Consider the following 18,200-nt stretch of genomic DNA (forward strand, 5'->3'; position numbering starts at 1 on the left):
AGAACCTCCGACGTGGGATGGACATGGCGTCTCTGGGGGAAACTGCCCATCTTTCGACCGCGCAGTTTCGCCTGATTCCTCCTCCTCCTCCTCCTCCTCCTCCTCCCCTGAAGGAGAAATGACGAGAATAAAATCAAGAAATCTCCTTTTTTATATTTTCTTTTTTTTTCCCTCTCGGAAATATATAAAAAACAACCGAGATGACAACCTTACCGCAGAGCGAGCAGAAGGGACAACATTCAGATGAGACTACAAATATAATTTTCATCAGACCTTTCTTTGAATTACCGTAAGTTCTTTTTAAGGAATATATCTCAGCTCTTATTAGGAAAAAATAAAAACTCTATGTACAATATTGATCATAATTTACTTTTACGCTCTGGTATATATGATCTGAAAACGCACGTTCTGTCTGTATAAAAGGTTTGTAAAATGCTATATTATATAAGATCTGTAAAAAGCACGTCCTGGTATATAAGATCTCTAAAACGAAAGTTCTGGTATATAAAATCCGTAAAACGACGTTCTAATATATCAGATTTGTAAAACGCACGTTCTGGTAAATCAGCACTGAAAATAATGTTGAGACAAATATTAGGTAAGGGTGGAAAGTCGAATGGAAGAAGAGAATATGAGCAGAGGTCCAGTAAAAGGACTGAAAAAGGTTGCAAAGGACCTCAAGTAATGCCAACAGTGCACCGCGTGAGTACAAGAGGGCACACCCCTATGGGAAGGAACTTTTTTTAAAAAATTAAAGATGGGAAGGCAAAATCTTTTTTATAAAATAGATGGGAAGGAATCTTTTTTATAAAATAGATGGGAAGGAATCTTTTTTTTATAAAATAGATATTACCGATATAGCTGCATCCAATGAGACAGATTGCGATTTGGCTTATGAAATGGCAAATACATAATATCTATTTCAAATAGACGAAATTGAATATACAGGTTTCTTTGGAAATACATGCAATTTTGATTAGCTCTCTCAACGACTGCTACTGCGACAGAAATAGGCATTAATTCATGTATAAGCATAATACATTATATATATATATATATATATATATATATATATATATGATATATATATATATACATATATTATATAGTGTGTGTGTGTCAAGATTTACAGCTCACTTTTTAAAAGTTACGTGTGGAGCCCTAACCAGAAATTTAGAGATCATTACGACTATATATGATATATATGCATGATATACACACACACACATACACACACACACACACACACACATATATATATATATATATATATATATATATATATATATATATATACACATACATGTGTGTGTGTACATAGGTATATATAAACATCTACATTATATATATATCTATATATATATATATATATATATATATATATATATATATATATATATATATATATATATATATATATATATATATATATAATATAAAACATGCATGGCGGGTAAGGTATTAAAAAAAACATTCGCACAGATATCCAAACATGTACCATAAAAGGAAGCCGCGACCAATAAAGATTCGAGGATTTCGTTCTCAAAGTCCTCATTAAAAAAAAGGTAAGGGGGAGAGTGACGGGGGGCCGGGTGGGTGGGGGGGGATGGAAGTTGAGTGGGAAGGGGGTGGTAGGTAGGAAGGCAGCGGACAGCAACAGCTCATCAGCCAAGGTAAAAAAAAAAATTATCTTTTTGAAGCGACAGGAGGAAGTAAAACAGAAAAAAAAACTTTCTCCTTCCCCCATCTCTGCCAAAAACCTCAAAAAAAAAAAAAAAAAAAAAAAAAAAAAAAAAAAAAAAAAAAGTTTCTGGCTTCCGAAATGGATCCTTTCCCAAAAACTCATTAACCTTCAGGAGATTTTCATGAATGCTAATGATCCAAGAATGGAGAAAGAGTAATCATAAAAAGAAAATGCAAAAAAAATAATAAAAAAAAAACTTTGAAGCGGGAGGAAAAAGTTGAGAAGGAAGAGGAGACAAGGTACATTAATATAAAACAAGATTCACCTTCGGTCTCTTCTTTCCCTCTCTCTCTCTCCATCATCCTTCCTCTCTTCTCTCCCCACTCCTTCCCCTCACGCAGGAGGAAGTCTCTTCCTGCATCCTTTTTCGGGGCGCGGGGGGTTGGGGGGACACTCATTCCCTTTCAAATAAGGTACAATCTGACGACGTGTCGAGGTTCCAGTGTCGAGACATTCTGATGAAACGACTTGAAAATCTCCTGACGAATTGGGGAGCGAAATGATGATGATGATGATGATGATCATGATTAGAAGTGAAAAGACCTTGTATAAAATCAATGCCACTGATGCTGTCAGTCGTTTTAACTGAACATTATTATTATTATTATTATTATTATTATTATTATTAATTTACCAATCCTTACTAAAAGCATGTTCCTCTCCTGCTTCATATAAGTGACTCGCTAGTGTTTTTTAACTATTGTGTATGATAAATTCGTAAAGTAACTAAGTCTACGGATCATAACCTGCCCCGTTTCACGGGCAGAACCAGCTCCGTTTCAGGGAATCCCTTCTCACCCCCACCCCCTTCGGATGGGGGGGCTGGAGGTAGGATGAAACCCCATTATAAACCATCTTGGGAGTCCCCACTATGACCCTGCCAAGTTTCATGCCCATCAGACCAGCCGTTTGGCCGTGACTGAATGACAGACGGACTGACAGACATAACGCCCATTATAGCATGGTAAGATTATTATTAAGAATGGCAGAATGAACCGAATTATCTTTCTGATAATTCGTTTCTCATAATTAGCGAGACTGCTAAGTAACTGATCTGTAATGGTGATGATAATCTGGTATTTCTGATGTCAAATTGAATGTCAAGATCTGGTAATTCTTCGGTATCACCAATACTAAAAATATAAATATATAGGATATATATTTTAATTGTATGTGAGATACATTCTCGAGACTACAACCAAATCGTATTATTATTATTAAGGAATAAGAGCTACCCATAATCAATATCGTTTACCAAAGGAAATATATCTTGCTGGTGATGGAAACTGAGCACGCATCCTCTGGGTTAGTCCACACTACAGTACATGTCTCAAACGTATGTCGGTAACATAATGCACACACATCACAAACATGTTGAGTACATGTCAACGACTTGTTGGTAATCTTAGTAACTCGTCACAAACGCATGTCGGTAACTTAATGCACCACATCACAAACACGTTGAATACAAGTCAACGACTTGTTGGTAATCTTAGTATCTTGTCACAAACGGATGTCGGTAACTTATCGCACATACATCACAAACATGTCGAATACAAGTCAACGACTTGTTGGTAATCTTAGTAACTCGTCACAAACGCATATCGGCAACTTAACGTACATACATCACAAACATGTTGAATACAAGTCTACGACTTATCGGTAATCTTAGTAACTTGTTACAAACGCATGTCGGCAACTTAACACACACACATCACAAACATGATGAATACAAGTCCACAACTTATTGGTAATCTTAGTTACTTGACACTAAAGCATGTCGGCAAATTAACGCACATACATCACAAACATGTTAAATACAAGTCAACGACTTGTTGGTAATCTTAAGAACTTGTCACAAACGATGTAGGTAACTTAACGCACATACATCACAAACATGTTGAATACAAGTCAATGACTTACTGGTAATCTTAGGAACTTGTCAACAAACGCATGTTGGCAACTTAACGCACACACATCACGAACATGTTGAATACAAGTCCACGACTTGTTGGTAATCTTAGTAACTTGTCACAAAAGTATGTCGGCAACTTAACGTACACAAATGGCCAACATGTTGAATTCAAGTCAACGACTTGTTGGTAATCTTAGTAACTTGTCACAAACGGATGTCGGTAACTTATCACACATACATTACAAACATTTTGAATACAAGTCAACGACTTATTGGTAGTCTTAACCAGCACATTCAACTGATTATAATTATCTATCATTTACCCAGGATTCGTCCCCGCTTACGGTCGTTGACTTGTTGTCCATCTGCTTGTGACATGTATGCGACAAGTTACGGACTAGTGTTTATGAAGACACTTTCATTGTGGGGACAAACTCTATAGTGCTCCCACTGCAAGTATACGATTAAGGGTTCATTATCAATATCATTATTATATATAATGATTTGCTGATTTTTTTTATGCAGCAAACGTAATTACAGAGAGTTTATTGTTACATTATCAGTATCATTATTATAATGATTTGCGGACTATTTTTATGGAGCAAACATAATTACGGAGAGTTTCATTGTTTCATTATCAATATCATTATTATAATGATTTGCTGATTTTTTTTATGGAGCAAACGTAATTACGGAGAGTTTATTGTTACATTATCAGTATCATTATTATAATGATTGGCGGATTATTTTCATGGAGCAAACGTAATTACGGAGGGTTCATAGTTTCATTATCAATATCATTATTATAATGATTTGCCGATTTTCTTTATGGAGCAAACGTAATTACGGAGAGTTTATTGTTACATCAGTATCATTATTATAATGATTTGCGGATTATTTTTAAAGAGCAAACATAATTACGAAGAGTTCATTGGTTTCATTATCAATATCATTATTATAATGATTTGCGGATTTTTTATGGAGCAAGCATAATCACGGAGAGTTCATTGTTTCATTATCAATATCATTATTATAATAATTTGCGGATTTTATTTATGGAGCAAGCATAATTACGGAGTTTATTGTTTCATTATATATATCTTTATTATAATGATTTGAGGATTTGTTTATGGAGCAAACATAATTACGGAGAGTTCATCGTTTCATTATCAATATCATTATTATGATGATTTGTGGAATTTTTTTTCATGGAGGAAGCATAATTACGGTTCCACAAATTAAAGACCAACGTTGGATCAAGCGTTAATAGCAGGGCTAAGAGAAAAAAGTAATAAGCACAATACCAATCAAAGTTAAGTATATCTTAGTTTAACCAGACCACTGAGCTGATTAACAGCACTCCTAGGGCTGGCCCGAAGGATTAGATATTTTTACGTGGCTAGGAACCAGTTGGTCACCTAGTAACGGGACCTACAGCTTATTGTGGGATCCGAACCACACTATATCGAGAAATGAATTTCTATCACCAGAAATAAATTCCTCTGATTCCGCGTTGGCAGAGCCGGGAATCGAACTTCGGACCACCGGATTGGCAGCCGAGCGCGAAAACCACTCGTCCAGCGAGGAACTAATACCAATCAAAACATGACAAAAATCAATATTGGAACAAGTGTAATGGTTATATCTGGCCCCCTTTAACCAAAGAGGATAATTTCAAGCTTTACCAAAACGGAGATACTTTAAAATAATTTATTTTTTATTTTTAATCGACTAGTGATAGAAGCTAGACATGACAGCCTGAATAATGAAAAAAAAAAAAAAAAATCATCTGTATTCAGGTACGTAAATGCGACACACCGTCGTGTAAGTTAGCCCAGCAACTTTATATAGTATATACGAACGATGATAATTATAAAAATCACTTTCGTTACATAACTGAAATAATCTGGTCTAGCCATGTTATCTAAGATACTGCTTTAGTAACGTAACTATTATAAAAATAATACGCAAGAGTTATCCACCGATAATTATAATAAAAGAAAAAATTGACTTTGCAATTTCACGACTCACAAAAAAAAAAAAAAAAAAAAAAAAATTCAGTCACATACAGGTTATTGAAAGAACCTGCTTTGCATTTTATAACTCGAATATATAGCCTTTTAGTAACCCGCCAGCAAGACTATCGACAAAGTAAACAATAGAGTTAATGAACCAACGAATATAAAAAAAATTAGTGAAAGGGGAAGAGAGAGAGAGAGAGAGAGAGAGAGGTTGAGAGAGAGAGAGGAGAAAAAAAACATAGCGAGGACCGTTACTAACACAAACGCGCATAATTCAAGTACTCGCTACGTGCATTTTTAACGTCGCTTCACTTCCCCCTAGTTCCCCCCCCCCCCCCCCCCTAAAGGGGATGGGGATGCATCGGTAATCAAGTATTGGACTCTTCCATACTAATTTTCATCGAATTTTCATTTCCTGGACTATTTTTTTTTTTTTTTTTTTTTTGTTTTTTTTTTTTTTTTTTTTTACCGCTGGTCGTCATTAAAAGCCTCGCCATACGTCAATATTGGAATTCGAGCGCGGGGAAATCATTTTACATACAGTGCACTCTCTCTCTCTCTCTCTCTCTCTCTCTCTCTCTCTCTCTTCTCTCGAGTTGCTTGACAGGGACATTAATGTATAGGTAAGAGTCACCCTAGTTTTAAATGTAATTTTCTGTTAGTTTTTGTATAAATAATACATCAATGTTCAGCTCAGGGTCAATGAAGGACAAGTCTCTCTCTCTCTCTCTCTCTCTCTCTCTCTCTCTCTCTCTCTCTCTCTCTCTCTCTCTCACCAGAAACACTCGCACAAAACCTCTGATGTTTTTCTCTCTCCTTGTTGCGTTAAAGTGAAAATCACTGTAGTAGCCAGTCACGCCAATCTATCTTTCTTTCTCACTACACGTTGCATGCTAGGGAACACCGATGTACAGGTCAGTCAAATCGCTGAAAATTCTCTCTCTCTCTCTCTCTCTCTCTCTCTCTCTCTCTCTCTCTCTCTATGTAGTCAAACCCCATTCAAACTTATTATCAAATGTGATATTCCACAGGTCATAGTACTTAATACATATGATCTCTATGACAATTAACACATATGTGAAAAATAAAATCACTAAACCATCACTTCACCTGAAATGGCTAACGACATACCAGGGCACAGAAAAAAAAGAAACGGGGCAAAATATTCTATCGATAAAATGGCGACAATTTCAACTCATAAAACAGCGGACAGAAAAATCCCCTTGCATCAGCGTAAATAGAAATATCGCCAAAATAAAGAATTATTGCCCCCCCCACCCCCCCCCGCCCCCCAATTCATTTGGCAGAGTGTCGCCCGGCTTCGAATAAGATATGTTCATGGGCCGAATATAAATGTTGTATGGATATTTTTTTTCCCAGGCAATAGCCAATAGTTTATCTATAGGCTGGATGCCGGTAATGTCATAAAACTTCCAAATCAGAAGGAAGAGATTGAATAGGGGGGAGGGGGAGTGGCAGATGGAGGGGGAAGGGGATGGGAAACGGAGGAGAAAGAGAGGGGGGGGGTAAGGGGAGGGGAGGGAAGGAAAGAGGGGGAAGGATGGCAAGAACCCTAATGCTCTCAGATTAAGGCCATAATATTTATAGGCATATCTGCTGAAATTTATGAAAGCGCTTTCATTCAGCGGATATGTTTACAACACGGAGCGATAAACCGGCTCGTATTAATCACTGTGGATTTTGTAAGCTTTATAGCAGATATTTCTTGTTGTACAATATCTATGCAACAACCGCGACTACTGCAAAAAATGTATGCAATGTACTCGTTTTGAAGGACATCCATCATCCCTACAGATAATTTCCCATGACGAAATAAAAGCAATGAGCGAAATAAAAGCAAATGCACATCTTAAAATAGAAAAATACATTGATTTATCCGAAAGAAAAGTCTAAAAAGTCTATCGCTACACCTCTAGAAATCATCACTCAGGCACATTAATACTAATTTATCTCCGTTCTTAACAATGTTCCGCACCTAAGTCACATGAGCTCAAGGAGTGATTGTAAGACTTCTACAATCCTTTCATTCTTGTATAAGCCTATACTGTACTATTTTCATTGAGAGAGAGAGAGAGAGAGAGAGAGAGAGAGAGAGAGAGCATCTCTACATACACCAGTATCCTAAAGACAAAACCATACACGTCCACAAAACGCAACGTACAGAGAGAGAGAGAGAGAGAGAGAGAGAGAGAGAGAGAGAGAGAGAGAGAGAAAACTAAATTGACTTCAAACTACCCTATATAACTTCAGTACTTACCCAAACACAAGTCAAAGTTTCGTGATCAAACTTACAACTTACGACGGGGTCGGAAGTCTTCCGCATTGTGTAAACAACGAACTGAGGCAACTTGATACTGAACCAAAGGCCCTTCAACGTTTTATGCGAGCTCTTTCTAAATAGTGACGTTTGAACAAGCGTTGCAATAACAAACTGCTGAAGCCACAGTTCCTAACCCCACCCCCAAAAAACGCCCCCCCCCCCCCCCCCCACCACATTATTTCATTATTTCCCTTAGGCCCGATACTCAGGGTCCAGGTTCGATTCTTCCCCGCTCTGCCAACAAGGAATCAAAGAGAATTTATTTTCGGTGATAGAAATATATATAGTATTTCCCGGTGTGGTTCGGATCCCACAATAAGCTGTGGGTCTCGTTGCTCAGTAAATTACTGGTTTCTAGCCGCGTTAAAATATATCTACTCCTTCGGGCAAGCCCTAGGAGAGCTGTTGATCAGCTTCAGTGGTCTGGTAAAACGAAGATATATTTAGGCCCGAGTTCCTACGTGGCCATTTTGGGAGTCTATTAGGGAGACGCGAGCATTGAAAAATAAATTATATGAGTTCTATAAAGAGACATTTGCAGTTGATAATAAATAAATGAATGAGATACCTGTCACCTCTCTCAAGCAACCTATATTTTCCCTACTTTAATTTGTTTCTCTTAACTATTCTTTACATTCCTCAGAGTTCTTAAAAAAAATTGGAAAGTTATTTCTTAACCCCCACCACAACCAGACAAGGTAAAAAATTAACATATTTACCCCCCCCAAAAAAAAAAATAAAAAAAAAATAAAAAAAAAATAAAAACTCGGAGACCAAAAAAAATTAGACAATTATTTCCTAAACCGCGCCCCTCCCCCAAACCAGACAGGTGAAAAATTAACAATATTTATCCCTCAAAAAAAATATAGGAAAAAAACTTAAAATATAATTCTTACGCGGAGTTCCCACCCCTACCGCTCCCAACCTCGTCCCCCAAACCCCCCTTCCCCAAAAATATAAAACCTCCCAGAGCAGTAAAATTCCTTCCGCATTTATTTTATCCCCGATGTGTTTTCCCGGCAACACAAAACCGATATCTCGCCGTAAATTTCAGCCTTAGCCTGTTTCCCTCATAACTAACCATTACGGCTAACTTTTCTTCCCGCCGGAGGCAATGGAGAATGTACCCCTGTAAGCAAAAGGCCACACCAGCAAAACTGCGCGCCTGCTTGCTCGATCTGGCACACCTTTCTCATCAGCCCCCCGCCCCCCCACCCCCTCAAAAAACAAAAAACTGTCACTGAATCAACTGTTTTTGCTCTGTCTTCACAAACTCTATAACTCTATACAAGTACTCACCTCTCAAATTATATATATAAGTATACACACACACACACACACACACACACACACACACATATATATATATATATATATATATATATTAATAATATATATATATCTATATTCTATATAGGTTATAATATACCACATATTGTACAATAACAATATGTATACTTACAATATACATTGGTATTGTTATATTATTAATATAATATAATATATTATATTATATATAAATATATATTAATAATTATATATTTATAACTATAATATAAATTATTATATATTATATATAATATTATATATATGAAATCAATATATTGTATATACATATGTGTGTATAATTATACAAGGGTTATCAGCTTGAGTTGATTTGCATGTAATTTGACGTACCAACTCGAATGTATAACCCTCAGATAAACAGCTCTTCTAGGGCTGGCCCGAAGGGTTAGATCTTTACTTACGTGGTTAGGAAACAACTGGTTACTTAGCAACGTGACCTGCAGCTTCTTGTTGGGGATCCGAACCACATCATATCGAGAAATGAATTTCTAACCACAAGAAATAAATTCCTTCGGTTCCACATTTTCGGCAGCGGGGAACGAACTCGGGCTACCGGATTGATAGGCGAGCACGCAACCCACTCGTCCAATGAGGAATTTCCCCAAAACAACATTAATACACAATCAGATATCTCTAGCGACTGGACGAACCCAAGACTTACCTTCAAAGGCAGTTTCTTCCATTTGGCGCGTCTCTTCAGGTAGCGCTTCTCGAAGTTGGTGTCCCAGAACTCCTTGCCTCGCATCCAGGCAGGCTGGAAGGAAAAAGGAAAGAAGGGTTAGCAGAGTGAATAATATACCAGAGTAAATAACAGACATGTTAACCAGAGAGTTCATTTCTTGGGGAGTGGCCCGCGGGGGGGGGTGGGGGGGGGGGTGGGGGGGTATATCGGATAGATAATATCTATGGGTTGTTTTTCGATCAAAACTGACATTTTTCCTTAATGTGCTATACTAAGGTGTGGATAATTAAACGGGTTAGGGCTCTCTCTCTCTCTCTCTCTCTCTCCCTCTCTCTCCTCTTCTCTCTCTCCCTCTTCTCTCTCTCAGTTAAAAACAATGCGATACATTGATACATTCTAAAGTGTTGACGTGTTTGTGTGTTTATGTGCGTGAAAAAAAATGTGACATAATCGATGTCAATAAACACAAACTACGTAAAGTTTTAAGTAAAATAAAATGGCAGTCAGGAACAAGAAAAAGACTTTATGAACTATCTGTCTGCCCCAATTCGATTTTATTTATGCAAATTTAAAGTTTTAAATTTCAATATATGTACATTGACATAACTGTGGATTTGTTTCTCCATTTGAAGACTCGCACTACTATGAGGATTTTTTCTAATTCATACTATTCTTGAAATAAGTATTGTCTCTCTGGTAGAGCCGAAGATTATTCCCGTATGAGATGAGAACTTTACTCATATATGTAAAAAAATTTAAATCAGTATAGATTTGGATTAATTCAAATCCCAAGAAACCTACTTAAAAACGTACCCAAAACAGCAGCGACGTTCGAGGTTGAAAGAGGAAATACAAAGATACATATAAAGTTGCGTTTCCTGAACAGACACAAAAAGGTCGGATTTAGTATATCCAGTGATAGAGAGTTTTTGGCTGCTCCCTCACCCGCCCACTCATCGACGGACACAGTCAACACTCGGCATCGAGCGCAGGCTTCGCAGGCAGCCTGTGAGCGAACCACTTGATGCAACTCGCACTTAACGAATCATCTTCCTGGGCTCAAGCACACAAAGCAGCGCCAACTGAAGGGCGGCGTAGGAAGGCGGCAGAGAGCGAGAACGCTTCAGTAACGAGCATATATATTTCTTCTTTTGACGACCAACGCAGGGGGATATCTAGTATATAATTTCCATATTTGCAAAACGAAGAGTGTTTTCAATGGAGGCTCCCCTCGTATGATGGGAGTTCGTTAGAACACGTATTTCTTATTGTATAAAGTAATCCTCTTTACGACACATTTGCATAAGGGAAAGTGCACTGAATGGTGGGTCCTTCTTGAGTGATGACAGTTTGTTAGATCGCTTCTTATTCAATAAAATTAATCTACTTTGAATTTCCGATACCAGCATACACTCACTGCAGCATCTTGATACCTGTATACTTTACTAAATAAAAAAAAAACTGACAATAATTCACTTGCAAATGGCATCTTTATCATCACTAACGTAGCCTGTGGGTTCAGTTGAATTATTTTCACCAGTGTTAAGGACCACTGGGATAAACCTGTGACAGTATAAAGAATGTATTTAAAATAGACATCCCCCAAAAACTTATCTTAAAAAAGTTGCTTTATCATGATATCGTTCAAGGTCGTCATCATGTTCTCTCAGACCACCGAGGTATTTAATTCTAAATCATTACGAGAAAAACAAATGCAATGACGTGGAGAATAACCCAGCATTCTGCTCACGAGTGTTGGCAAGTAAGCCTATGCACTATTATCATATGGAGTTGAGTATTGCCTAATGAAGCAAAATACTGCAACATCTATGTTTTATCTATTTATTGACTCCGGAACGTCTCTTCTCAAAAAAGAAATAAAGGCACATATCAGTTCAAAATATATTCAAAGGAGTAGGAAAATGTACTCGATTAAAAAAAAAAAAAAAAAAAAAAAAAAAAAAAAAAAAAAAAAAAAAAAAAAAAAAACACACAAAAAAAAAAAAAAAAAAAAAAAAAAAAAAAAAAAACAATACAAACGCAGATTTAGAACGCTGCCTTGAAACCAAAACAATTCAAATCATAAACACACACACACACTGACACACACACGCACACACATACACACACACACACACCAAAAATCGTGACTATAAAGGCACATGGTAAATATTAAAAATTAAGCACAGACTTCAATGGATAATGTAATGAATGAAATAAAGGAAATAAAAAAATCACAAACACACACACTACAATGGAAACAGACAAGACAAAAGGGAAATTAAACAAAACCACAAGATAAGCACTTCAGTCCGTATAACTAATAATGATATCAAATAAAAATTCTGATCAAGACAAGAAGTTACTTGAAGGTAAATAAATATAACACAGGAGAAAAATAAAATAAAATAAAATAAAAAATAAAATAAAATAGCACTCACACAATTCTAATGAAGACAAGAAGTTACTTGAAGGTAAATAAATATAACAAAATAGAAAAATAAAATAAAATAAAAAATAAAATAAAATACCACCCACACACTGCTACTAAATTACAAATAAAGAAATAAACATACAAATACAAAAATAAACAAACAAACAAACAAACAAATAAATAAATAAATAAATAAACAAATAAATAAATATAATTAAAAATCATACAATTTACGTAAAAACTCAGGACATCCATATTTCAATCTGTGAGAGAGAGAGAGAGAGAGAGAGAGAGAGAGAGAGAGAGAGAGAGAGAGAGAGAGAGAGGCACATACACTCAATATATGCAATATGTGCCTAAAAAAACATTAACTAAGAGAACTTTAAATCAGCGTTATATACACTTAATATATGCAAAATGTGCCTAAAAAATAAAAAAATAAAAAATAAAATAAAACAAAGCTATAAACTAAGAGAACCTTAAATCAGCGTCAACTTCTCTCAGAACCTTAGCCGTTTAAAGGAGCAATGTGAGCTAAAGTGTAAAGAAAGTAATTTCAATGATTTATCGCCTCTATTTTCCCCTGAGGGGAACCCGTCCAAATATACCAATAAATAGCGCTTTTAAACATATGAAGGAAACGTTGGGGTGATCAACGGGACGATATTTCCACAGACGGATTGCTCTCTCTCTCTCTCTCTCTCTCTCTCCTCTCTCTCTCTCTCTCTCACAGGGAAGTATAGAAAATATATCCAACACTGATCCTTTCACAATAGCAGCAGCAGCGTCTTTCCACACACCCCCCCACCCCACCCTCTCTCTCTCTCTCTCTCTCTCTCTCTCTCTCTCTCTCTCTCTCTCTCTGTGAAATAAAAACACGATAAAAATCGTAATTCTAATCATTTCCTTACCAACCTGCAGCCGACTTCTCTCTCTCTACTTCAAATGCACTACAGTACTGATCATTCCGATTTTTACTTATCATTCTCTCTCTCTCTCTCTCTCTCTCTCTCTCTCTCTCTCTCTCTCTCTCCTGCCAAAACATTATAATCCTAATTCTGAACTACCCTCATCGACCATCAGTTGCTTTCAAAGTGTACGACCGTATTCTCTCTCCCTATCCTTCATTCATTGTTCATTTCTCATTCATTCCCTTCATTCTCCCCTCATACTCTCTCTCTCTCTCTCTCTCTCTCTCTCTCATATCTTCCCCCTCCACTTCCTCCAGCCTTCCGCTGTTTCCATCTTCATAACCATTAGATAAATATTGCTCTCTATTGTTCTCGGGAGGAAATAGAAGATTGGCTCTGTTGGCGTCCTGCCAAATACATCCTCTATTGACTTGTTATATCGAATCCTTCTGTCAACGTCCGAACGTTCTTCTTGTCCCCAACCCCGAAATGAAGGGTGGCCTTATGCACAATGCGCCCCGGCAGCAATCAGTCTCCTCTCGGAGATGTGCCGCAGTTTTCATTGTGCCCCTCAGAATGGGAGGTGGGCCAACGACTCTGTCATAACAACGAGGATAGAGCGACTGGGAGACGGAGCGAGTTGTGTGGGAATGAGTAACGGTTACATAAACAGGCAGGTTGAAATTGCAACAAAAGAGCTGACAACATCATCAACAATATATATATATGTGTATAGTATATATATATATATATATATATATAATTATATATATATATATATACACACTTATATATACACACACATATATCATGTATTAACTGAATCACGAAAGTTTGGAACGCGATAAATGCATATACTATAAAGGTATAAGCCACGAGAAAAGTGAAACACTGAAACAGCCTGCAAGTCAGTCGAAAGGTCTTGCAGCTACTCCAGTGTTTCACTTTCCTTCGTGGCTTATACCTTTATTTATAAATATAAATAAATAAAATAAATATATATATATATATATATATATATATATCAAGTATAAAAGGCCCATTGAAACACTCTGATTTAAAGCCTAAGGTGCTATATTTTGGGGGCTTGACTTCCACCCATATAAAGTAGTGTATGACAGAAATATACAGTCAGTCCACCGAAATATATAGTCCTTAGCTTTAAACCAGAGTGGTTTTAATGGGCCTTTTATACTTGAGACGTATCCTGTTTTGACAGAAGAATTTATTTAATTTATTTACATATATATATATATATATATATATATATATATATATATATATATATATATATATATATATATGTATATATATCTATATATATATATATATATATATATATATATACATATATATATATATATATATATATATATATATATATATATTATATATACATATATATATATATATATTATATATATATATATATATAATATAATATATATATATATGTGTATATATATATATATATATATATATATTATATATATATATATACATAATACACACACACACCAACACACGTATATGCACACAGAAAATACGGCAAAAACGAAGATGATAAACGAATAGGTCAAATATGGTTGATAACAATAACGTGGCATGCAATTGAAAATAAGAATGATAAATAACTAACGATAACAAATGTACAGAAATTGTCAACATCAAAATTTCATTACGACTAAGAGAAAAATGAACGAATAACAAAACAGTAATAAAGATGGAGCTGATAGGAACACACACACGGCAACATTTGACTTTCAAGATTATCCAAAAGGAACTTCTTGAGTTAAGAGAAAGAAAAATGTAAACAAGGTTTTCATGTTAGTGGACGAAAAATCTCGAATTACACAACACAGCCTTTCGTAAACTTGACCTCGTGTGAAGTCAACAACTGCAAGTGAGTGTCTCTCTTGATAAAAAAAAATGTGTGAGTCTTAAAACTTCGACGAAGGTAATCATAAATCGTTTATACTGGCTCTTCTATGTTACCATTTACAAAAATATCGTGCGCGCGTAGTATATATATATATATATATATAATATATATATATATATATAATATATATATATATATATATTATATATATATATATATATATAGTTAGAAAATAAAAAAATAAAACCTTCTTTCTCGCAACACAGCCGGGCCACTAGATAACCCTCATCCGAAAATATATATACGCACTAGTGGCCCAAATGTTTCCCCTCTCCCCCCACCCCACACAACAAACCCCGCTCCTAATATCAAAAGCAAGTTGTCTTTTCATTTTAAAACTTCGGCAACAGCCGGCTGGCTTGATGCTCAACAAATTATTAAAAAGTTAGGCCGAACTTTTTCTTCACCTCGGGGTGCAAGTTATATTGCAAATTTCAACAGTCGTCTCGTCTCTCCTTGCAACGTCATGATAGCCGACCAACAAGTCCGGATGGACGAAATGGTATTTCGTCGCTTGGTGTCCCGAGAGAGAAGACAAACATTGGGGAGATACCAGTGGACCACTGGCTCGGAGGGACAATCTCTCTCTCTCTCTCTCTCTCTCTCTCTCTCTCTCTCTCTCTTCAACTTTCTTTTCACTCGCTGTCATCCCTTGCACCTCCTCTCTCTCTCAAATCCGGTCTCAAATAACCTGTACCTGTACCCCTCTCTCTCTCTCTCTCTCTCTCTCTCTCTCTCTGCTCTCTCTCTCGCTTAATCTAATCCGGTCTCATAACCTGTACTTTCTCTCTCTCTCTCTCTCTCTGCTCAATGGTCTCATAATCTGTACTCCCCCCCCCTCTCTCTCTCTCTCTCTCTCTCTCTCTCTCTCTCTCTAAAATTAAACTAATCCGGTCTCATAACCTGTACTTTCTCTCTCTCTCTCTCTCTCTCTCCTTAAACTAATCCGGTCTCATAACCTGTACTTTCTCTCTCTCTCTCTCTCTCTCTCTCTCTCTCTCTCTCTCTCTCTGAATGTTCTGTGATCACTTTTGAAATCTTGGGGAATTCGTCATTGTCGACTCTAAGGTTATTTAAGCGAGGGCTAGTATACCCTTAAAGGATATAAAGGTTTATATCCTTCATAAAGGATATGAAGGATATAAAGGAAACATGTAAGAGTTGGTTTTAAGTTCAAAACACAAAAAAGACAAATGGCAAGAAATAAAAAGTTTACACTGTCTATTATACTAATGTACATTTGTAGGTGTGAAAGAGTGCAAAATTTAATTGTGATACATAATTAGAGTATAATTTTTTGTTTTGTTTTCAAGAATTCGGTATGAATTCAACAAATAAAGTATATATAGTAAAAGATTTATATTCCACAAAGATCTATGCTTCATATGCATGCAAGCGAAGAACGACTCAAAATGTTAAGACTTTTCGATGGCCAGTTGCAATAAAAAAAGTCAGTTCGGTCTTGAATTACAATCTAAACTTCAAAACTTCGGAAGTATACATCATAAATAAATAAATAAATAAACTTTGAATTACAAGCTGAACTTAAAAACTTCGGAAATGTAATTGAAAAAAAAAAAGTCAATACATTCGAAATACAATCTGAACTTCAAACACTTCGGAAAAGTACATAAACAAAAAAATACAAAAAGAAAAAGTTAATAAAGTCGAATTACATTCCGAACATCAAAATTTCGTAAACGCATAAAAAAAAAAAGTCCATAAAATTAAAACTAAATATAAGAAGAGGCAACCCACGTCATCCAGAGCGCTAAAGACTCCACCAATCACAGAAGAGGACGACATTCCTTGGCCATGAGCCCGTGACGGACGATCCTTGATAGGCCGTGACTGAGCCAGTTTGACACCGTGACTGACCTCATTAAATCCTCTCTCTCTCTCTCTCTCTCTCTCTCTCTCTCTCTCTCTCTCTCTCTCTCTCTCTCTCACGGTTCTGCTCGGCAGGCCTTCTTAGTTATCGTTTGATATAAACTACTCATATATATATATATATATATATATATATATATATATATATATATATATACATATATATATATATATATATATATATATATATATATAAAAACAAGAATTGATTTTACTTAAACGATATCTGAAGTGTAAATGATATGAAGTACAAAGAGATTTATTGCCGTTATGAAATTTTAGTTTAATAGTCTCTGAGCTAGCGGGTACGTCACTAAAACGACAGAGAGAGAGAGAGAGAGAGAGAGAGAGAGAGAGAGAGAGAGAGAGAGAGAGAGAGAGAGAGAGAGAGAGAGATTGTCATATGCCAGCGAAGTATATTATATATATATAATATATATATATATATATTATATATATATATATATATATATATATTATATATAATCTGTTAACAAGATGACATTCCAGGTTATCTTAGTTATCGCTATTCTTTGCTCTATGTACAAATTTCACTTCTACATTGCAATAGACACTAGGGAAAAAGGATTTATGTTTGGATTTTCATTTCTTTACCAAACGAATTTTAAAAACAAATAAATTATAATTAAAAGCTGCTTCTACCGAAGGTCTATGGCACAATCATCAATAATTTCTGTTGTCCCTTAGCAATCAATGAAAAGTAACAGATCCATAATAAAGCAGAATAAAAGCAAAAAATTCGACGGTTAACGAAATATTCAAATTTTTGTGGTTTCTATAGATGTGCCATGCCCAAAAAATTACAGTTCTAAAAAAGAAGTTGAATTTATGATTACAATTTTATTATGGTTCTTATTTCAGAAAACTAATGCTAATAAGTACTCTTCTTCTATAGTAATACAGATTATAATAAACATATACAGTAATCCAAACGCATATTTACGAGTGCAAA

At 35.7% G+C, this 18,200-nt stretch overlaps 1 protein-coding gene across 1 annotated transcript in view; it reads right to left on the reverse strand.

Annotated features, from left to right (window-relative positions):
* Window positions 1-18,200, reverse strand: part of LOC135226535 (alpha-mannosidase 2-like) — a gene marked incomplete in the record, with an annotated part of 784,965 nt that overhangs the window by 268,716 nt on the left and 498,049 nt on the right. The window contains 1 exon segment of the mRNA XM_064266188.1: window positions 10,030-10,122. Coding sequence (XP_064122258.1) covers window positions 10,030-10,122 — 93 coding nt within the window.

Source organism: Macrobrachium nipponense, chromosome 14, assembly GCF_015104395.2.
Source record: "Macrobrachium nipponense isolate FS-2020 chromosome 14, ASM1510439v2, whole genome shotgun sequence".
Lineage (NCBI taxonomy): Eukaryota > Metazoa > Arthropoda > Malacostraca > Decapoda > Palaemonidae > Macrobrachium > Macrobrachium nipponense.